Below are 24,739 nucleotides of genomic sequence, written 5' to 3' on the forward strand. Positions count from 1 at the left end.
GTCATCCATCTTCACACTGATCTTCAACAGATCACTGGAGCTGTGTGAAGTCCCCTCCTGCTTCAAACGCTCCACCATCATCCCTGTACCCAAGAAACCAAAAATTATAGGACTAAATGACTACAGACCTGTTGCTTTGACGTCTGTGGTCATGAAGTTATTTGAGAGACTGGTGCTGGCCTACCTGAAGGACATTACTGGACCCCTGCTGGACCCCCTGCAGTTTGCTTATCATGCAAACAGGTCTGTGGACGATGCAGTCAATATGGGACTGCATTATATCCTACAACATCTAGACAAACCAGGGACTTATGCAAGGATCCTGTTTGTGGACTTCAGTTCGGCTTTCAACACCATAATCCCAGATACCCTCCTGAATAATCTGTCCCAGCTCTCTGTACCCACCTCCATCTGTCAGTGGATCACCAGCTTCCTGACAGACAGGCAGCAGCTAGTGAGGCTGGGAAAACTCACATCCAGCACCTGCACCATCAGCACTGGAGCTCCTCAGGGCTGTGTCCTCTCCCCACTGCTCTTCTCCCTCTACACCAACAACTGCACCGCTAAAGACCCCTCTGTCAAGCTCCTGAAGTTTGCAGACGACACCCCACTGATCGGCCTCATCCAGGACGGTGACGAGTCTGCTTACAGACTGGAGGTTGAACTGCTGGCTGTCTGGTGCAGTCTTAACAACCTGGAGCTGAACATGCTCAAGACAGTAGAGATGATCGTGGACTTCAGGAGAAACCCCCCTGCTCTCCCCCCACTCACCATCATGAACAGCACTGTGACTGCAGTGGAGTCATTCAGGTTCCTGGGCACCACCATCTCCCAGGACCTGAAGTGGGACAATCACATTGACTCCACTGCGAAAAAGGCTCAGCAGAGACTGTACTTCCTTCGCCAGCTGAGGAAGTTCAACCTGCCACAGGAGCTGCTGAAACAGTTTTACTCAGCTGTTATTGAGTCAGTTCTGTGCACTTCTATAACTGTTTGGTTTGGGTCAGCCAGCAAATCAGATATAAGAAGACTGCAACGAATTGTTAGAACAGCTGAAAGGATAATTGGTATGCACCTGCCCAACCTTCATGACCTTCATACAACACCAGAGTGAAAAAATGGGCAGGTAACATCATCACAGACCCCTCTCACCCTGGACACAACCTGTTTGCACTTCTGCCCTCAGGCAGACGTTACAGATCTCTGTGCACCAGAACGTCTAGGCATAAGAACAGTTTTTTGCCCAACGCTATCCCCAGCCTAAACAGCTAACATAGCAGTTACCCCTGTTTTAGTATTCACTTTTAGTACTTGAGAGAGAGAAAAAATTAGTTGCGTAAATATATATATATATATATATATATATAATATATATATATATATATATATTCTTAGTTTACTTATTTAAATGTTTCTGTTCTCATGTCATATGCATGTGTGTACCAAGAGCTTCTGTAGAAAACCACAACAAATTCCTTGTGTGTTTGTGCACACTTTGCGAATAAAGCACATTCTGATTCTGATTAAACCTGAAATTAAACCCGCCAGTAGGTGGCAGCAAGTCCTTGCTAATGAGCGAGTAATTGAGATTTAACCGGATTCAACCGATTCATTAAACGGCTGATTCATTCTCAGAGACGCAAAACAATTCTGTTGACTTTGTTTGGAACTATTTTCGTTGGTGAAATAGAGTGAAACAGGCTATTTGGTGTCTAATATGTAAGTCACTTGATATTAAGTTCTTGTTCATTAAACTGTACTCTGTATAAAATCAATATCACATTTGTAATTGCTGATATTTGGAGAAAAACGGCGCTGTGTAATATTGGTTAACTATATTAAATGATATAAATATAAAAGATATACTGGGGCATTTTTGCCCCTTATTTTGAATTCTGGTGCATTCTAAAGGCATTTTAGTATACTAAATCACACGCAGTGAAAGTGTACACTAAATATGCACGCACACTTAATATCTAACGTCACGTAGTGTATGCGTGCACTCAATGAGTGTGTTTTTGTTTGGTTTTTGTAAATTGAGGGACATACTCGATAATATCAGATCATTAAATTAACAATTACGATATTATAAACGATATATATTGCACATCCTACAGCACTGGCCCGATCGGGCAAGTGACCGTCCCGTCTACTGTCCCGAACGTCATTCACACTGGTCTTATTGAGTCCTTATTGTCGAAGCCCTGAAGAAAAATACTTTTATTATTGGGTGAACTAACCTTTGAATGCGTTATTCTGCATGACCATATTCTACATCCGTTAATCCTACCCAATACCTAAACTTAACAATTACCTTAATCTAAAGTGTGACCAAAATGTTGTCCTCAGTGTGAAAAAATGGATCTCAAAAGCAGTCACTCCTGGAAAGCATTCAAATACTGTATGCAAGAAGATGCTAGGGGCCTCATTTATAAAATGTTGTGTAGAAACTATCCTAAATTTGATCATTATGATCATTTCTCGGATATGTGTACATGCGATTCATAAAATGAACGCACACACAGAAAACGAGAGTTCACCTCTCTTTCAGATGTGAAATCTATGAATCACAAATGATCTTGAACTTGCACACAGCTGAATGGTTTCAGTTCTCTACATTGTAAATGACACCTAATTAATGTCATTTACATGTAAAAGATCACCAGTCATTGTCCAAATCCTTTAATTTAGAATGCCGAGCTGCAAGAATATCTTAGATTTTCAAAAACCTGCAGTAATCTGACAAGAAATAGTGAGTGCATCTGTTCAGACCCTGACATGGTGCTAAGCACTTTTCCACTTCAAAGACCGTTTTTATAAATATGAGGTATGTGTGGATTTAAACCTATGCACACTCTAAGATCAAATCTGTGCATACACAAGCTTTTAAATGAGGCCCTAGAAAAGCAAAAGAATTTGTGGGACCTGAATGATTTTGCTGAAGACGACTGGGCAGTTTAACTTCTCAGGGCAAACAGAGAACTCATGAGCAACCATCACAAAACAAAAAAAGTCATGCATCATCCAGGTAATGACACACAGTATTAAGAATCAAGCTTAAAGAATAGCACTTTTTTACAATACAGATTGTTTTACAGCAGCCCTTGGAAAAAGATATTATTGAGCTAAAGTATATTTTTTAATTGAATCATTTCAGTTGTAAAAATCAGTAACTTAGACACTTACATGACACCCATTTAACTGAAAACAATAGACTTTTAATGCGTTCTTGCTGCTCATTTAAATGTTTAGTCTATAGCTATGCATGTTTGAATGTGTGTGTACTGACGCTTAGTCTTTCTTTACAAAGTGACATCGCCAAATGACTTGTCTGGCCCGCATAATACAGAATTATTAGTTGTTTCTGTGCATCCATGCGAACAGGAATCATTCTGATAACATTTTATCTATACATGGTGAAAGAAAAGGAAAAGAGGCATTCGCAGGGGATAGTTTAGTTGACACTTCAGGACTGCGTTTTCGTTGTGTCTATGCGCAGGTCCTTCATCTCATCTGGATATGGCCTGGATCTGGCAGATATGGTAAACCTTGGGATAAACAGAGAGAGAGTAATATTAGCTGTAATGAATTACAACGAAATAATTAAGTAATTAATTAATTCAAATTATGGGTGATGATCAATTATAATATAAATTGACCAAAAAGGGAATTATGCACATATATTGTGAACTAATTACAACGGATTATAATTAATTACATATATGGTTCAGGATTAGTTCTAGTTTAATAGTTAATTTAGAAAGACTGGTTTAGTTTGTCCAGCAAACTGTCAGTTTTCCTCATCGACTATTATAAAAGGAGATTATTCCTCTGGCCATGAGAAATAACTTCCTATTCTAGCATTAAAGTGTTAAGCAGCTTGCAAAATCGAAACGTAAAAGTGACTTGATTTTCTGAATGAGCAACAGAAACAATCGAGCATGAATATTACAGTGGCGTGCGGTCCATATAAGCTGCGAATGCTCTGCATACCCAAGCAATCTGAGGACTCGACAACCAATATTAACATTATAAATTACTATTAAATCCCTTGTTTGAGGTGTACCATAAAGCCTACATGATTGGAAATGCATATGTAACTGTCCGTACTTTATTTATTTGCCAAACGACAGTAATTTTCTTTAAATCTGCCAGTTACAGATACTTCCGGGTAAGCTGATCTACAGCAGCTTTTGCACCTTTGTATGGAGTCAAATTAATGCCTTAAAGTTTTGCAAAACACAAAAAAGAATTGAGCAATAAAAAAATGTTTTGCAAACAAAAATAAAGAATTGCAAAGGAAAAATAAAGTATTGAGCGGAAAAGAATAAGTTTTGCAAACAAAAATAATAAATTGCAAAATAAAATAAAGTAGTGCAAAAATAAAAATATAATCAATTACAAAAATCAATGACAGCTGTAATCCTATTTCATCTTTGCCACATATTTTTCATGCTCAAACCTACTAAATCATTTGCAACGCTCATTTTATTCTGCGTTTCAGTCAAGCGTGCGCTCACGATACCAGTTTTCTTTTGCGCTGCACTTTTCTGTGCGGTTCTCTTTATGGCACTGGTTTGACGTGGGGGTGGAGTCAAGAAACGGGGGCACGCCCCCGCAAAATGCATTGGAGGGGAACGTAATCGGCGACAGGTGAAATAATTCTTTGACATGATTAAAAATAATGAATGGTTTGTTTTTGTTGGTTTGTTTAGCATATGTTGTCGCCGATTACGACCCCCTCCAATGCATTTCTTATAGTAATATGACCCTTTGCGCTCTGTCTCACTGCCTGTATCCACTTTTGTGTCCTTAAACATTCATTTTTTGGGGTCGACAGCTTATAAAAACTTATTTCTGGGTTTTTTAGCTTGTTAGCTGTACACCTTGTCACACAGCACCTTTTAGGCATTGTTCTGTTTTTTGTAATGAGTCAGAAAAGACAAGAAGGCAGCCTGGAGATGGTTGGATTGTTTTCCCCCCGGTGGGCGTGGTTTTCAGATTATAATAAATGCGCTCTGTATCTATGCTTGATCTGTTCTGTTCCGATCTGCGTCTCCTGCCGATGATGTGTTTCGCGGGGGCATGCCCCCGTTTCTTGACTCCACCCCCATGTCAAACCAGTGCCATAAAGAGAACTGCACAGAAAAGTGCAGTGCAAAGGAAAACCGGTATCGTGAGCGCACGCTTGACTAAAACGCAGAATAAAACGAGCGTTGCAAATGATTTAGTAGGTTTGAGCATGAAAGATATGTGGCAAAGATAAAATAGGATTACAGCTGTCATTGATTTTTGTAATTGATTATATTTTTATTTTTGCACTACATTATTTTATTTTGTCATGACAGTAGGGCCGGAGATACCGCCCTATCTCCTGTATCTTTCGCTCAATCTGGCCATTCGTCTGAGGGTGATATCCGGATTAAAGGTTGAGGAGTTGGAAGAAAGCAGGCCAAACGCGGGAAGTAAACTGTGGCCCACGGTCGGAGACGATTTCCTCTGGGATACCAAAGTTGCGAAACAGCTTATGGAAGAGAGCTTCTGCTGTTTCCATAACGGTAGGCAGTCCTCGAAGAGGAATTATCTTAAAAGCTTGGAGAATCTATCCACAGCTACGAGGATACAGGTAAATCCATCAGAGTTCGGCAGGTCAGTGACAAAGTCAACTCCGACATGGGACCATGGGTGATGTGGAATGGGTAGTGGAACCAGCTTGCCAGAGGGTAGGTGATGTGGAGTTTCGGAAATGGCACAGACTGAGCATCCTTGGACGTTTAGAGAGACATCTCGGGCCATACTGGGCCACCAGTAATGAGCCTGAAGGAGCGAGAGAGTTCGCTGGCTGCCTGGGTGTCCAGAGCCCGGGGAAGCATGTAGTGAGCCCAGAAGGTCTTTCCGTAAGGTGGTCGGTACGTAGATTTTACCCTCTGGGCCTCCCAGCGGAGCGGGTTCGAAAAACTGTTGCGGCGCGTATCTGGTCATCCTGGTCACTCAAATCTTTGAAACTAGACCTCTGTAATACTGAAAATATTGCTATAAGTTACAGCAACACTTTCCCCTTTGGCATTCAGACGTGACTTATGTTTATACCAGTAATCTTGGGGTTTGGACTCATTTAAAGTTTCATCCAGTTTCATCCATTTAAAGTCTGGTTTCATCCAGGTTTCTGTCAAACACAGCACATCTAGGTTATGATCTGTAATCATATCATTTACAAAGAGTGATTTTGTAGAAAGGGATCTAATATTAAAGGTGCCCTAGAACCAGTTTTTACAAAATGCAATATAAGTCTAAGGTGTCCCCTGAATGTGTCTGTGAAGTTTCAGCTCAAAATACCCCATAGATTTTTGATTTCTGTCTATTTTGGGGCATCATTAACTATGCACCGATTCAGCGCGCGGCCCCTTTAAATCGCGTGCATTTACAAAGTTCGAACAGCTAATATAACCCTCAAATGGATCTTTACAAGATGTTCATCATGCATACTGCATGCATGCGTCGGATCATGTGAGTATAGTATTTATTTGAATGTTTACATTTGATTCTGAATGAGTTTAAGGCTGTGATCCGTGGCTAACGGGCTAACATTACACACTGTTGGATTGATTTATAAAGAATGAAGTTGTGTTTATGAATTATACAGACTGCAAGTGTTTAAAAATGAAAATAGCGACGACTCTCTTGTTTCCGTGAATACAGTAAGAAACGATGGTAACTTTAACCACATTTAACAGTACATTAGCAACATGTTAACGAAACATTTATAAAGACAATTTACAAATATCACTAAAATTATCAGGGATCATGTCAGTTATTATCACTCCATCTGCCATTTTTCGCTATTGTTCTTGCTTGTTAACCTAGTGTAACGATGTAGCGGTTATTAATCAATTTATGGGTGGAATATGAATATAATAATTCATAAGGTTTTATGAATCATTATACATATACCGACCCAAGGGGGAATTAAACATATATTGTGAATCAATTACAACGAATTATAATTGATTACATATGTGGTTAGTTCAGGTTCAATAATTATTTAGAGAAACTACCAGCTCGTCCAGCAAACCGCTGCTTCTCATAGAATATTATGAATGCAGTTATTCTCTGGCCATGAGAACAACTTGCTATTATAGCATCAAAGCATAAAACGATCGAAAACGTTAAAGTGACTTGATCTTCAGTTGAAAGAACAAACAGAACAATCGAGCGTGAATAACGTTTTAATATATGCAAACTACGAATACAGAGGTTATACATCTAAATATATATACAAGAATATACACACCTATGTACAAGAGTGGAAGTAGAGAAGGAAAGAGGGAAGGCAAGTAGCAAACTTACAAACAGTCCTAAGCCAGCACGGAAATCAGTTTCATCATCTAAGATTGAGAAACGGCAGTATACTTGCATTGGTTGTGCGTGTCGAATTTCAGTTTAGCGCTGGTGCCGTTCGTTGGCTTCTTCCGTTCCGCGGGAAGGTTTGAACTGGGGACTTGAGAGTGAGTTTCACTGGAAGATGGCGGTCCCGAAGCTGAGCGCGATGGTAGCGCGTGATCACCGGAGACGTCTGGGAGAGACGTGCACGAGGTGCTCGTGAGACAGTCGGGAGAACACAGGAGAAGGTGTGTGTCGTTGTTTTTATGGAAACCAAAGCTAACACACCTCCTGAATTGTAGCGGCCAATAGATGTGCAGCACTATTTGGCGGGCAAAGTTCCTTTGTTAATGACTATCAGATCGGATTTCGAGATGGAGTACGTTCTTCACAGAATCATTAGACACATAGAAAAATGCATTTGTCAGCTATGTGACATATCTCAGTGAATAGCTCGAGTCCAGAGCTTTACGGAGAGATCAAACTTGATACATCAGAAATGCATATAAAAGAAGTTATAGTTTACAGACAAAATTCTATCATTAAAATGCACACTAGCACAAATACACTCATTTAAACACTAGGAAACAAGCATACGCTTCAAAATACAGGATGGGTATATGTTGGCATAGTTGTATTTTACATATACAGTCAAAAATGTATGTTTGTGTGTTTCTGTATGTGTCTGTGTGTGTGTGCCTGTGTGTGTGGGTGTTGGAATGTGGATCTGGTCAGTCTCTGGGGGGGTTCTCCTTTTGAAGTCACCAAAGTGAGGAAGTTGGAGTTTTCTGTTTACCCTCACAGGTCCACAAAGGTGTCAAGTGGGCTCATCTTATGCAGACTGGTCGGAGCCGATTTAGTGATTAACGAACACAGTTCATAAGGTTAAAAGCGTTCTGAAAACTCCAAAGTTTATTGATTATCCTGATACGTGTGCATATGCTACACTAGTCTGATGATTCAGCTGTGCACAGATCCAGACGTTAATACTGGCTGCCCTTGTCTAATGCCTCGAACATGGGCTGACATATGCAAATATTGGGGTCATACATATTAATGATCCCGACTGTTACGTAACAGTCGATGTTATGTTGAGATGTCTTTTAAACTGTCTATGTCTTTTAAACAAATGAGATTTACACAAGAAGGAGGAAACAATTCTGCTTGAGACTCACTGTATGTCATTTCCATGTACTGAACTCTTGTTATTTAACTATGCCAAGGTAAATTCAATTTTTGATTCTAGGGCACCTTTAAACAAACCAAGCTTTATCATTTTTGCAACTGTATTATTTCTGTTTTTTATTTGTTGAACATCAATTAAATTTTTAACCTTAGATGGGTTAAAACGTTTTTTGGATTTCCAAATTCGGGGAACAGACACAGTCTCTATATGATGATAGCTAGGTGAAAGAGGCTCTATGTGATGTGATTTATCTGACTTCTGTGATGTGACACAGCTAGCAGATGGTTGGTTTAGCCAGTCCGTTTGCTTCCTGACCTGTGCCCCAGTTAGTTAAGGTTCATCTCTAAGACTATGTGCCATATTACTAGAGAGAGCACCATCCCAGGAGAGATAAATACCATCTCTTTTCAAAAGGTCATGTCTGCCCCAAAAACTTTTCTAATTGTCTATGAACCCTATATTATTCTGCAGACATCATTTAGAAAGCTAGCTATTGAGTGATGATAGTCTGATAAGCATCTCATCACTCCGATGAACAGGATGGGGTCCAGAGCAAATTAGAGTGTCTGACATCATACTTGCGAGTTAGCACACCTCTTTAATGTTAACTTTGGTGATATCCGACTGTTGAAGTTGAACATCATTAGTGCTGACGTGAATAATAATCTTAGAGTTTTTATGATTAGCATTAGCCAGCACTTTTAAACAATGAACCAAACAATGTACAGAGTTGATTAAGCTAGTCACATCCAAAACAGAATCTAGAGTCATATTATTCTTACCATCCTCGATTGAAGTTTGGATGCGTGTCTCTAATTCTGAAACCTTCTCCGTCAGCCTGAGTATCTCCCAGCATTTATCACGTGTAAATCTCACTGCAGACAGAGAAGGCTATACTATAGGGGAGACCGGAGGCAATTGAAACAAATTTTGGTCATGTTGTCATTACTCAAAAACCTTTTGAAATATTTGGATACAATTTTTATGTCAGTAACTTGTATCTGTGTTCTACTTGTTAACAGTCACCAAATGTTTTTACAAGCAATGTTAGAGTCACAATATTGATTAAAACATTAGAAGTCAAATGTTAAATCTGCCCCACATGCGAGGGCAATTGTAACAACACATGCAATGCCTTCATATAAATACCAAGGACCACAATAAACTCCAGAGAATGCAGATATAGTTAAAACTATTTAATATCCACTACATCCATATTGTCCAGAACAATTAATTAACTCTCCTTGCTGTTTTCCTTGGTCTGAACCTAGGCATGCTGTGAACAGAGAGTGTACAGGGCCTACTGAGTAAAATGGATCCCTAGATTGAGAGGCAAAAACAAATTATTGGAAAAAAATTATCTATTTTGATGTGCTTACTAAGCTGGACACTATTTTGATGGTGTCAGGGGCAATTGTAATGCAGTGTTACAATTGCCCCAGACTGTACCACCCCGTGACAAGCTACCCTGCTAGCTAGAAACAACAAAGCTAGTGTTTGACAAATATATCAAATCTCATAGACATTAATGGTTAAGACAGTATGAAGAAAATACTGTAGATGAGAAAATTACTTATATACCTCAAAAAAGAGTCTTTGTAGAAAAACTTTATTAAGTATGATTCAGAAGCTTGTTCTTTGGCATGCAGAGGAGGATCTCCACAGAGCACATGCAAAATGGGTTTCATGGTTCTGCCTTGTTTCTGATTGGTGTAAATTGAGATGTTACAATTGCCCCTGGTCTTACATGTGGCAGGCAGTGCATGTGACAATAACGGGTGAAGATGACATGACTTGTTGTGTTTGTTGACTGATCCGACTCACCACAGTCATTTGATGGACTCATAAAGGCGCAAGGAAAAAAAGACGTATATTAATATAAAGTAGCCAAACACAATCCAAAAAATTATGCCTGTTTTGCATGTCACTCAAACAGAACCAGGAAACATGAGTTCAGAGAAACAGAAACTGAAGAGTAGTTGATCTGTTTGTGTGTTTGTGTCTCTGTATTCATGCAGTAATATGGCAGAAGGCAGAATTTCAGTAGATCAGGATGAGTTCCTGTGTCCAGTGTGTCTGGATCTCCTGAAGGATCCAGTGGCCATTCCCTGTGGACACAGTTACTGTAAGATCTGTATTACAGTCTGCTGGGATCAGGAGGATCAGAAGAGAGTCTACAGCTGCCCTCGGTGCACAGAGACCTTCAGTACGAGACCTGCTTTATATAAAAACATCATTCTGGCTGAAGTGGTGGAGAAACTGAAGAACACTAAAATTACTGCTGACTGTTATGCTGGAGCTGGAGATGTGCAGTGTGACGTCTGTACTGGAAGAAAACACAAAGCCGTCAAGTCCTGTCTGATGTGTCTGAACTCTTACTGTCAGAATCACCTTGAACAACATGAGAATTTCTTTAAAAGAAAGAGACACAATCTGACTGAAGCCACTGGACGACTGCAGGAGATGATCTGCCAGAAACACGACAAGATCCTTGAGGTTTTCTGCCGCACTGATCAGAAGTGTATATGTCTGCTGTGTATGGATGAACATAAAAACCACGACACTGTATCAGCTGCAGCACAGAGGACAGAGAAACAGGTATGAACTTAAAGAGGTCCCATTATGATCATTTACAGGTTCATCATTTTGTTTATGGGGTCTAGTAGAATACATTTATATCATTTAATGTTCAAAAAACTCTGTTTTTTTTAACAGTTTTAATTTCAATTTCTTTAAAATCTGCCTTCCAAAACTCAGAGTCTGCTCTGATTGGTCGGCCCGCCCCAGTTGTGATTGGACTACTACTTAAAGTGTGTTGTGGGAATGTAACACGCTTTACCATAACCAGTTATGGAGAGGTGGAGAGATGCTGGAAGAACTGGACGGTGCAATGACTGCTGCTTATATATGCTCATAATGATGATTGACAGGACTGAATGATTGGACTTCTTAATAGGACCCTTTTAAACCAGTAGTACATGCAGAAAATCATTTACTCAATTTATTACAAACTGGACTTTTCTTTTTTCTGAGAAAAACAAAAGGTATTTTAAGGAATGTTTCATCTGTCCATATATTTAAAAAGTCAATAGGGTCAAAAAGTTTCAATCAAGAAATCCATACAACACCAGGGGGGGGGGGGGTAGTCTATTTCTTCTGAATCGATTTCTGAAAAATCAAATATGGTGGCATGTTTAGTCATGTAACATGCATGAGCGAGTGAGGAATGATGTTATTAACGAGTCACCGTATTTGGTTTTGGCTCTAGAAACAGACATTCTTCAGAATATCTTTTGTGTTCTGAAAGAGAAAATCATAAAAGTTTGCAAAGACATAAGGATGAGTAAACGTTTTTTGGATGAACTATTCCTATAAAATTAAACATTGATGAAATAATGCTGGCACTTATAAATGAACCTGTAACCTCATCATGTAAGATCTTTAACCCCTCAATCTCACCACTTCACTGATACTGGATTCATATCTTTTTACTTGATGATTCATGTGATGTTTCTCCTGTCATTGGTTTGTCCTTTAGCCCGAGCTGAAGGAGACGCAGGGGTCGTTCCAGCAGAGGATCCAGCAGATAGAGAAAGATCTTCAGCAGCTGAGAGAGGCTGTGGAGTCTCATAAGGTGAGTCTGGAGAAGAAGAGAAGTTTGAGAAGTCTCAGTCAGACTCACTGAAGCCACTGTGTGATTGTGATGTGTGTCCTAACAGCGCTCTGCACAGACAGCAGTGGAGGACAGTGAGAGGATCTTCACTGAGCTCTTCCGCTCCATTGAAAGAAGCCGCTCTGAGGCCACACAGCGGATCAGAGATCAGGAAAAGACTGCAGTGAGTCGAGCTGAAGGACGACTGGAGCGTCTGGAGCAGGAGATCAATGATCTGAGGAGGAGAGACGCTGAACTGGAGCAGCTTTCACACACACAGGATCACATCCATTTCCTGCAGGTAACAGAGATCTAGAAGAACAGGATCATAGTGGACTTGAGCAAGAGACTCACAGAGAAACATTTCATGAGAGCAGAATGAGCCGTTGACTGAAATGTTGATCTTTGTGTTCGGTTATTATTTAATCATCACTCAGACTCTCATCTGATCATCTTCTTTTGAGAGAAACACACTTACAAATGCAGTTCAGCTCTGGAAATCTCTTAGGAACGATATATTGAGCTTCCAGACAGAAACAGCTCAAAACTTCACTAATATAACTTTTTTTTTACAACAGTGTGAAATGTTCCTTTAATTCAGGTGACCAACACAGCCAAAAAAAAAAAAAAAAAAATATATATATATATTACTGCTACGTGCAGTGTGAATGCTAGTCCAGTGGTTCTTACCCTTTTTGCAAATGTTTTGCGACCCATGCTTTAAGACAAACCATGTGCAAATAAGTCAACACCACTGCTGAGTATTTTGTTTGAAACTGCAGTAAACCAAAAATCCGCGGCTTGAAATTGTGGGTGTTTGTGACATCACAGACGACCTTGTAACCAATCATAACAACAATGTGCCGGCAGGCTTTAGCATATCATTAACTATGACTGCTCTGAAGCAGGAAAGTCTCGAGAGAAGCCAGGTTATCCTGGTATATTTTTTGTTTATTTTTGTGAAAATTGTGTAGATTTAGCAATATAGCGAGTCTATTATGATGTTATGATGAACTATATGCCTTTCTCCACTGATGTTGTTCAAAGCGTTTGAAAGGATACTGAATGTTAGAAGGCTGTCTGACTCTGTCTGAGATAAAGAACGGGAACGGTGTGTCTGACATTAGCAACACATTATTAGCTGTTTGATACCATAGTCAAGCTAAAGGCTAATCATAAATTCATATTAATTAAAGGGGTGGTTCAGTGTTTTTTTTCTAGGCTTGATTGTGTTTTTGGGGCACAGTTTAACATGTCTTAATAGTAGTTGTTCAAGCCATTAGTTGACTAATGACATTTAAATTATTTTAATTTCTTAATTACTGGAGAGAATAAACCATAATAACAAGCATTTATATAGCACTCAAGTGCACATAAAAAGCTTGCCATAAAGAACCGCCAAAATAATTGATTATGAATGTGACAAAAACAGCAAGGAGACATTTTAATTGTTTATTAAAAAATTTAAGTTTTCTGAATCCGTGTCAGCTGCGAAGATGAAGTTGACATTGTTGACTCTCATATCCGTGGATGCACCTAGAGAGAGATTGCAGGTTTTATTCAGATTACATAATCAGAGAGTAGCCTATTTCTTTTCGTTTTGAATTATTTAGTTTAAAACTAGACATCCCAAGCTTTCTATAGATATATTTCTCATGTCTGCGAGGCAAGCAGCCTATACTCTGAGTTTCGGTTCATTTAGCCTATAAGACGCGCTCCAGTTCACGCGCCAGTGATCGTGCCCGCGCTTCCATGTCATGATTATATTGTCTGCTATATTTGCTTCTTATTTATTAAATCCAGGCAATTGGTTGATGAAACATTGATTAAAATTAAGATACAATTTTTACAAAACAAAATTCACTTTAAAGAAAGGCTTTCTACAAGTCAAAACTTAATGAAGTGATCAAAATCATGTCTGAACCACTCCATGTCTCCAGATGTATTGCGCATTTTATGATGTATTTCTATCTTACTCATGCTCTTCACTTTTCATAATCAAATAGATGAAATGTAAAAATAACATTACAATAGGCATATTTAAACATAAACATGAAGCTAAATACGTTTTCTTTAATGGCCAACATGTATAGTACAGTACAGAGAAATTTCATGTCGTGATCAAGAGCGGATCATGAGTCAAGTCGGATCAAGCATCATTTATTTTTTTATCATTAACCTGATAACTGTAGCTCTTGGGTGATCCGCTGTAAAATATCATCTTGGACGACCCTGTCATGATACACACTGCTTGACACATCATACAGCGCTCGCTGTTTATCCTCCTTTTCAATGGTCCAAATTCGCTGTGGCGCTGTCATCCTCATCTTTCTTCTTCTGTGGTCTTCCTAGCTCCTGATTGGTCAACTTCAGATAGATCGAAGAATCGGCTCGTTCAACCGCACACGTCACAAATTCAAACCGATATCTCCTGAACTTTTTCGACATGTTTAAAAATGATCGGGAGGTCGGGAAGTGCTCGTAAGGTAGCCTACTCTGCTTGGCAGAGCATCAACGATTTCCAAGTGATTGAAAAAAAAAATGCCTGCGAGCTCAAAAATCGCACCGTGTACGCGCGTCTTAACTGCTCAAAAGTTATAAATAATTCTCAATCTACTCGTTGCCTTTGAACTGCGTTTCCTGATGAAATCTACTCAACCCTACTCAACCTTTACATTCTTAGCAAATGATTTATTATCCAAACAAAATTATTTACTAAACAGTTCACATATAGTGTGTGACATATGCTACAATTCGTTGCTTTAATGTCCTATAATGAACATGAGAAGAATGAATCTGATGCTGTGAAAGTGCTGGATTGAGGAGAGTTACTAAAGATCAACAAGAGCTGCTCAAATCTGTCAGTAGTGCAGGTTATTGGCTGAAGTGTGGAGGTGATGAGCTTTGATTTCTGTTTTCTGTAGAGTTTCCAGTCTCTCTCAGCTCCTCCTGAATCTACAGACGTAAATGACGATCCCTTCAGTTCTCTCTCCTCTTTTGATGTTGTGAGAGAATCTGTCCTTCAGCTGAGAGACAAACTGGAGGATTTCTGCAAAGAGGAGCTCAGGAAGATCTTTGACAGAGGTAAAGTCCTGGAGATTCATCTGCTCTCAGAAATGATCCTCCATCATCTCATATCATGTAGAAGATCATATTAGAAATGTCTTAGGAACGGATGCAGTGATCATTTTCTCTTGACATGATAATTATACTCTTCATGTCTGTTGATTTCCACAGTCACTTTCACCAACTTTGTTCCCAGGACCAGGAACGACTTCCTACAATGTAAGTCACTGAGAAAACAAGCAGAAAAACTCACTGAGTGTGTTCATGTTCTTCCTGTAGAAGGAGAAAGAAAACATAACAGTTGATCATGTAAATGATGATTTGCACAGGATATCTGGTAAACTGTACTGAGACACTGATGATATATTGAACATGAAGAGTTCAACTACATCAGGGGCCAGTTGTTCAAAAGTAATCTGATCGGATTTCGTCTATCGAATTGGATCAAACCTTGATAATGGGTTGTTCAGAAGGAAAAACAGATTCTAAAATCAGATTAGACCACAAAATTCAATCTTGGTTTTGATCTGGATAAAATCATCAGTTTGTGTTGTTCAAAACCTTTTGTAAGATTGGGATACCTTTGATTAAAAAAAAATCTGGATTATACTGATCCCAGCAGAAGGGTGGATTTCAGGAACAAAAATGTCATAAAACTTTAAAACTGGTAAAAAAAACAAAAAGACCCCAAACAATTATCACATAATATACATACACATTTTTTTATTGCAGAATAGAATATGGTCAACATGTGTGACACAGCTTAACTATATACAAAACCAGGGTTTGCATATGTGAAAAATAAAATAAATAACAATAATAAATAATAGATGGGTAAAAATAAATAAAATGAGGAGGAAAAGAGGGGAGAGGGGTTGAGTAGATAACACCAACACGAATCTAAGATTCCAACTGCTCCTTCTTCCTGGACTTATAGAGCGAGCAGTACAGCTGCTTTAATGAGATATTAAATGGGAGATTTTCCTAATAAATTCTGCCCATGCCTTAAGTGTTTTTGGTTTGGCTTTATTAATTCTTGCCGTTGTGCATTCTAACAATGCAATATTTTTGAGTTCTATAAGCTACATTTTAAATGCTGGGGATGTGGGTTCATGCCAGATTTTAAAAATTATCTTTTTGGCCACAGTTAGAGCAATGTGGAGGATCTTTCGCTGGTTATCATTCAGATTGAGCTCACTGTTATCATTTAACTTACAAAAACTGGGATGTTTAAAGACAACCACGTCACACAGCTCTGTCAAGACTTCAAAAACCTTATCCCAAAATTTACTAATATGCTGACACTCATAAAACATGTGAATATAGGTCCCCACGGTATCTGAATTACAAAGTAAGCAAAAAGGGGTAGGCAGGCACTTAATTTTGTACAGGACATATGGAGTAGCGTAAGCCTTGTGGATGAGTTTGTAGTGTATTAGTTGGTGTTCGAGTTTTTTGGACATCGTTGGAATACTTTCCCAGATCCCAGCAAGTTCCTTTTCCCATATAGTAGTGATAGGGAGTGTGCCACAGCACTGCTCTAGTAATCTGTTATAAATGAATGACACTGGCCCTCGTGCCTGAGAAAAATTCACACAATCCAACAGAGGATGAGAGTCCAGCTTACAGTTACATGGCACGGCATATGCACGCATTGCACTTCTCAACCTTAAATACAGAAAATAGGAGTGACCAGGAAAATTTTAGCAGTCTTTCAGATCTTGAAAGGACCTTAATCCGTGATTGTTGAATAAATCACCCATAACATGTACACCTTGGTCAGACCATGGCTTAAAAACAAAAGGTTTGTTACCAGATTGTAAGTGATGATTATGTCAAATCTGGGATTCAGTTGTAAACTTAATAGAACTTCCCATAAAATTGCAGACATCGCACCAAACCTTAAGATAATTACCCACAATTGTGTTTCCAAACTTCTGGGCTTTCTTTGGTAAACCTGTAAATAACACATCCTGAAGCTGATGCGGAAGCACAGCTGATGCTTCCATATCACGCCAAGCAATCTTTGTATCGGTCTCTAACTAAATCTTGAGAGAGCGCAGCTGAAGTGCCCAGAAATACAGCTGGAAGTTTGGAAGTGCTAAACCACCTTTATCAGGCCTTCTCTGTAGTGTTTTGAGTTTAATTCTTGGGCGTTTCTTGTTCCAAATGAATTTTGTAATCAAGGAGTTTATTGCATTAAAAAAGATTCTATAAGGAGAAAGAGGGATCATGGAAAACAAAAATAAAAGTCTAGGAAGCATATTCATTTTGATGATTGCAATCCTGCCTTTTAGTGAAACTAGAAGAGCATCCCATCTCTGTAGGTCTTGTCTAATAGCAGTGAATAAAGAAATATAATTTTGCTTGCAAAACAGCCTGCAGTGTGGGAAAGATCTGAATTCCTAAATATTTAAAAGTCTTACTAATTGGAATCGGGGTGGACACTAATGCAGTATCGACCAATGCAGACAGGGGCATTAATACTGATTTTTCCCAGTTAATTTTGAAACCACTGATTTTGCTAAAGTCTTTAAATATTTTGAGACACTGTGGGGAGAGAAGTTGAAAGGTTAGACATATACAGCAGGATATCGTCCGCAAAGAGAGAAATATGATGTTTGGAACAGCCTATAGTTATAGGAGAGATTATGTGATCCTGATGAATTGTCTGCGCCAAAGGCTCTAATGAGATTGCAAATACTGTAGCAATGGCGACAATGGGCAACCCTGTCTCGTGCCTCTCTTCAACTGAAAAGCGGTTGAGCAGCATAAACCTATGGATACCCATGCGGAAGAGTTAGCATAGAGAGTCTGGATCGTGTGAATAAAACGAGAGCCAAAACCGGATCGAGTTCGTTAGGTAGACCATAGTTATCGCCACTCAACGCAGTCGAAGGCTTTCTCAGCATCTAGTGAGAGGATAGCACGTTGTTCGTTTGTCAGGTCGGGTGAGTCAATAATATTCAAAAGGCGTCTTACGTTAAACATAGTAAAACGTCCCGTGAGGAATCCTGTCTGATCGTGGGAAATTAAGGAACTGGCAACTGTTCCTAAACAATGGGCTAGAACTTTAGCGTATACCTTAGCATCTGTACCAATTAATGAAATCGGCCTATAGCTTGAACAGCAAAGGGGGTTCTTCCTTTTTTTTCAGAACTAAAGAAATAAGGGCAGTATTCTGATCTCTGTGAAAATGACCTGTATCTATCGCAAAATTTATTGAGTCGAGAAGTAGTGGTCCAATTAGATCCCATATCACCAAATACAGCTCCAGAGGTAAACCATCCAGACCAGGTGCCTTACCCTTATTCATTGACTCTAAAGCCTCCTTTAGTTCTCTCAATTCTTATGGAGAATCAAGAAAGGTCTGTTGGTCATCATTTAGGTGAGAGAGATTTAGTTTTGACAAAAATTCAATACCAGGTTGTTCGTCCGTTCCCACCTCTGATCTGTAGAGATGCTCGTAAAATTCTTTAAATATCCTGTTCACCTCTCCTGGAGCTGTATGAAGGTTGCCTGCATTATCCTTAATGGCTGTTATAGAGGACAGAGCATCGTTGTGCTTCAACCTTAAAGCCATTAATTTACTGGGCGGTTCTCCATTAACATAGTAGTTTTGTTTAGTGTGGTGTATGAGAAATTCTGCCCTTTTTAGTAAAATTGCTTTATAATCAGTTCTTAAATTCCCTAAAATCCTACTCTTCTTTTCTGTAAAAGTTTTTTTAAGGTCTTTCTCTAATAATTTAATCTGACCCTCAAGGTGAGATGATTATTTTGCTCTGGATTTATTTATATAAGAAGCAAAAGAAATACCTCTCAAAAAGCATTTAATTGTTTCCCATAGTATTTGTGGATTAATAAATGAGCATATGTTTTCTTTAAGAAACAAAGTCAAATTGGAACGTAGCTGCTTAACAAAGTCTTCATTTTGCAAAAGGGTTGTATTAAAATGCCACCTTTTTGGACTTTGAGGTATAATTGGAGAAGACAGATTACAGATTACAGACTACAGCGGAGTGATCTGAGATCAGAATGGGATATCAGTGTGGTTTACGCATTGAGTAAGGTATTTAGAAATTAAAATATAATCTAACCTAGAAAATGATTTATGACGTGCAGAGTAAAATCTATAGTCCCTACAGTTCTCATTCTTTACTCTCCAGATATCACACAGGTCATTATCCACAATAAGATCATTTAATGACTGAGAAGCCTGATCCCCATGTACAGTGGAAAAAGATCTAAGGGATTGCAAACTGCATTAGCATCCATGCCAACAACTAAATTGTAATCAGCAAAACTAAGGAGGAATTTGGTAAGGGCTCTGTGTCATTTATTAGGGGAATAAACAGAGAAAAAAACAATTTTTAAATTATACCATGATCCCAAAGCATATGTAAACCACCCATTTTCATCTCCCCCTGTTTCTTCTATTAAGAATGGGAATCTTCTGTTCTGAAGTATAACAACTCCTCTAGCAGCACTATTATGAGACGAGGAAGCTATCAATTTATAATGTCTATTCTGACACCGAGTTGTGTCGGAGGCTTTAATGTGGGATTCTTGTATAAGGGCTATGTCAGCTCACTTGCGATGTAAATAATCTAGGCATTTTGATCTTTTTATGGGAGAATTCAAACCATTGACATTCCACAATATCACATTAAAGTCCCTCATCCTGGAATAGTCACAATATAAACAAACAAAAGGCTAAAGTAACCATGGCGACCATACACATCGACAATAAACCCACCCCTTCGAAACATAAATAATTTAACAAACAAATACTGCAAACCCTCATATTTCTAACAATGTAATGGTTAAACTAACCAAAGAACCAAATAACACACTAATGTAGGCAGCATGCAGAGAGGTAAAACACACCCTCTTACCTGCCTGGAAAGTAAAACTATTCGAGGCCATACACTCAAACTATGTGGATATACTCAGATACCAGCATCCAGCACATCCAGATGTCCATCACAGTGATACATGAACTTATATCCCTACTTAAAAAGCTAACACAGAAACCAAAAAGGCCGTGTTTAGTCCTTAGACATCACTGCAGATAATGCGGTATCCGTCTCCGTAGTGGCGCCTAGCGACATGACAAACCTCTCAAGGTCTCCCGGGGATCTGAAAAGCAACTGCTCTTGGCCGTTTCGCACTTTGACTAGCGCAGGGTAGAGCAGGAATGACTCAATGCCTAGTTGTTGGAGATGTTTTCTTCCTTCAGCCATAGCTTTCCTTTTTTGAGACGTTCCCTTGCTGAAGTCTGGAAAAAAACGTAAGTTACCCCCTTCGTAACTGAGTGATGACAAGTTTCTAGCTCCCTGCAGGATCGCTTGTCGGTCGTTGTAGCAGAGGAGCTTAAAGGATTAGTTCACTTTTAAATAAACTTTTCCTGATAATTTACTCACCCCCATGTCATCCAAGATGTCCATGTCTTTCTTTCTTCAGTCGAAAAGGAGGCCAGTAATACGCTTAGCAGCGTCTACACTGATGGAATTCTAATAGAGGAGAAGAAGAAGAGAGCTAGTTCAAGATGAGCATTTAAGGTTAAAACTTATATAATTTTCAATTTTTTTCAGAAAATGAGCGATGGTTTCACTAGATAAGACCCTTATTTCTCATCTGGGATCATGTTGAACAATTTGAAGCTGCAGTGAAACTAATTATGACCTTCAACCGTTTGGTGCCCATTCAAGTCTACTATAAGGAGAATAATCCTGGAATGTTTTCATCAAAAACTTTAATTTCTTTTCGACTGAAGAAAGAAAGACATGGACATATTGGATGACATGGGGGTGAGTAAATTATCAGGAAAAGTTTATTTAGAAGTGGACTAATCCTTTAAAGATCAAAGTGTGCGCTTTTTTTCCTGGAATAATTCTCGTTCACATACAAACGGTGCGCTCGTTCAATCTCAATCGACTTCCCTTGAAGGGCCGGTATCCACTTCAGAATGTGGGTCTGCAAGAACTGGATTGCATTCCCTTCTTCAGCTCCTTCGCGCAGCCCCACCAGCCTTAGATTGTTTTGCCTAGACTTATCTTCGTAAAGAGATAACTTCTCCTGAAGCTCTTCTAGGCGGGACTTGCTAGCAATCAATTCCTTTTTAATATCTCGGACCGTGGCCTGCATGTATTCAAATCTTTTGTTGAACGATTTTATGTCCATTTCCAATGAGTCAAGACGCGTAGAAATCGTTGATATCTCTTCACGAACAATCGCTGTCATGCTTAACTTTATGGCGCTCAGTTGCTTGTCTAGCATCTCGGCAATGGCGTCATGAAGGCGCTCGTCGTCTTTCGGCTTTTTCTTAGCAGGTGAGTGAATTAATTCCCGTTTGGATGCCATCTGGAATGTCTCTAGAACAAGGGAAGTACTTGAAACTCAGCTAGAAACTTGGTAGGGAAAAATAATTTAGAAAAACGGACATCTGAAGCGGACCGTCAATATCATGCAGCCATCACCATTCGTCGCGCATGACCATCCCCAAAAGTCTACATACACACATTTTTATGGTCTTGATTAGTTCAACTGTTAAAGTAATAAACGAGAAGCAGACATTAGGCTACATATTTAGCCATTTGGTAGCCTACTGTAAAGTAAAAAAAGAGATTTTGGTGCCATAAAATAATCCCCAAACAGATGTAAATATCAAGCAAAACTATTATATTTGATTCAAAGTGGGTTTTTTAAACCACTGTTTGTAAACTACATTGGCACAAACATAAAAGATAAATCAGTGAAATTTTTTTTCTGAGTGAACACAAACAATGAACGCTACACATTAATCTGATCCTGATTAAAATTTTTGAACAATTGGCCCTAAAAGATCAGACAGATTCATAATTCCTGATTGTGATGTGTTTTATCTCCATCAGATTCCCATCAGTTCACTCTGGATCTGAACACAGTGAATAAACGCCTCCATCTGTCTGAGAGAAACAGAGTGATTACTGTCACTGACACAAAGCAGTCGTATCCTGATCATCCAGACAGATTTGATGTTGTTTGGCAGGTGTTGTGTAGAGAGAGTGTGTGTGGACGCTGTTACTGGGAGATTGAGTGGAGTGGTGATGTGCGTATATCAGTGTCATATAAGAGCATCAGCAGGAAGGGACAGGGAAAAGAGTGTTGGTTTGGATCTAACGATCAGTCCTGGAGTTTGTTCTGCTCTTCCTCCAGTTACTCATTCATACACAATAACATAGAGACTAAACTCCCAGTAAAGCTCATCAGCAGTAGAATAGGAGTGTATGTGGATCACAGAGCAGGAACTCTGTCCTTCTACAGCGTCTCTGGAGACACAATGATCCTCATCCACACAGTCCAGACCACATTCACTCAACCGCTCTATCCTGGGTTTAGGCTTGGTTCTGATTCATCAGTGAAACTGTGTTGATGAATCAGAATAGACTGTAGAGATATTCTACCCATAATGCTTTGAGCTCATAATAAATCAGTAACAGTGAGATGTTGTAGAGTCTCTTATTTTCTGTTCATTACATTAAAGTAACACTACACTGTTAAAAAATTACTGTAAATTTTACAGTAAAATACTGGCAGCAGGGTTGCCAGCCAGTTACTGTAATTTTTACAGTAGTGTTTCTGTAATTTAATTTACAGAATTTTACTGTATTCTCGATTATGGTGTAATAAATTTAACCTCAATAAAGGTTAGCCTGGGATGAACGCAAATTCCCATGATAAACCTCTGGGATTTTGGAGCACCAAATTGTAACAGTAGGTCAACATAACTATTGCATTCTTTAATTGATTCCCTGTCTTATTCTGCCCTCTAGTGGGTAATATCGAACATGCTGCTAACCCTGCCCAATAAATACGTTTAATGTTATTAAACACTCGTTAGGCAGGTTATTTGCACTTTTATAACATTGTTTTAATTTTTATTGAAAATAAATGCCTTTTTTGATATGTGATGTGAAACTAGAGAAGAACGAACTCGGCAAAAGGTGGATTCGAAACCGCGGCAATCGCAGTAAAAGGTAGACTGGCGGTCCAATACTTTAGGGTTGTGCCACTGGGGACGTTGATAAGTGTGTGTCCTTTATCATACTTGATAGATAATGAAGAGTTATTATGTTGAAATAACGAGATATTATGTCGTTATAAGGACTTATGTTGAAATAACGACTTAATATCTTGAAATAACGAGATATTATGTCGTTATAACGACATAATATGTTGAAATAATGAGATAAGTTTTCGTTTTTTTTCCCCCTCCCCACCAAGTTTTTTTTTTTTTTTTTTTTTTCACCATGCGGTTCAGGGCTTCCGTAAATTGCAAAAGAAAATAAAGTATTGGGAGAAAAAAATGAAGTTTTGCAAACAAAAATAAAGAATTGCAAAACATAAATGAAACAGCCTGAAAAGCAATGATTTTGCAATACATATTTTCCATGGTCATATCTATTAATTTATTTGCAACGCTGCTTTTATTTTGCATGTCAGTCTAGTTTGAGCTTGTGATGCCGTTTTCCCTTTGCGCTTCATTTTTCTGCGCATCTCGCTTTGTGGCACTTTTTTGACGTGGGGGTGGAGTCATGGGACGGGGGCGTGTACAAGATGGCTCCCTGGAAGTGGCTTATAAATTCTCTAGTGGTTTTTGGACACAAACACTTATTTTTATTAAGTTTTGGATTAGGATTTATACTTAGACATTCTCAAAGACTACTTTTTGTCAAGGTTTAGATTTTTTTTTTTTTTTTTTTAATGTTGATTTGAAGTGTTGGTTTTTGCATTAATTTTTCTACAGTCAAACCTGAACACAGAGGAGAACATTTTGTCACACAACATCAAAATTCAATAAAAAATATAACAAAAATGAACAGGTGTGTTTTATAACAGCTTAATAAATCTGGGTCTGATCTGATTTCATCCTCTTATTTGAGTTTTGGCTAAATTTTACCATATTGTTACAGCCACACTGGTTCATTTGTATGTGTATAATGGTGTGCTGTGTGTGTGTGTGTGTGTGTGTGTGTGTGTGTGTGTGTGTGTGTGTCTGTGAATGTGTGTAAGTGAGTGTGTGTTTGAGTGGGTGTTTCTGTTTTGTACTCAACTTTTGTGTTTTAGAGTGTAACCTCTTTCTTGCAGTTAATTTTTTACTGCTTTGTGGCTGAATTTTTTATTTTATTTCACACATTTGCATAAACTTGCTCTGTCTTATAGTCGTGCTAGTTCATATATATGTTTGTGTGGGGTGGGGGGTTGGGTGTGTCTGTTTTGCACTCTTGATATTTTAGAGTGTCCCCCCTTCACTTTTTTTCTTTACAGTGTCTGATTTGTAGTTTGTACCAACAAAAGATTCTCTGAGTTGTTGTATTTTTTCATATTTCCTATTCATTTCCTATGTCGGTCATTTTTGAGAAGGTAAGGTAACTATTTTTTTTTATGACCCTTTAACATGTCCGAATCATGTC

The 24,739-nt window shown here is 38.7% G+C and overlaps 1 protein-coding gene across 3 annotated transcripts in view; it reads left to right on the forward strand.

Moving 5' to 3' along the window:
• The window catches only part of LOC137024659 (tripartite motif-containing protein 16-like), a 30,938-nt gene extending 8,176 nt beyond the window's left edge, over positions 1–22,762 (forward strand). For all 3 annotated transcript variants that reach the window (XM_067392453.1, XM_067392452.1, XM_067392454.1), the window contains 6 exons: positions 10,585–11,164; positions 12,105–12,200; positions 12,286–12,519; positions 15,143–15,302; positions 15,456–15,503; positions 22,178–22,762. In XM_067392453.1, the coding sequence (XP_067248554.1) occupies positions 10,585–11,164; positions 12,105–12,200; positions 12,286–12,519; positions 15,143–15,302; positions 15,456–15,503; positions 22,178–22,698 (1,639 nt within the window). In that variant the 3' untranslated portion in view covers positions 22,699–22,762. The remainder of the gene's footprint in view (positions 1–10,584; positions 11,165–12,104; positions 12,201–12,285; positions 12,520–15,142; positions 15,303–15,455; positions 15,504–22,177) is intronic.
• Positions 22,763–24,739: the final 1,977 nt, after the last annotated feature.

Source organism: Chanodichthys erythropterus, chromosome 8, assembly GCF_024489055.1.
Source record: "Chanodichthys erythropterus isolate Z2021 chromosome 8, ASM2448905v1, whole genome shotgun sequence".
Lineage (NCBI taxonomy): Eukaryota > Metazoa > Chordata > Actinopteri > Cypriniformes > Xenocyprididae > Chanodichthys > Chanodichthys erythropterus.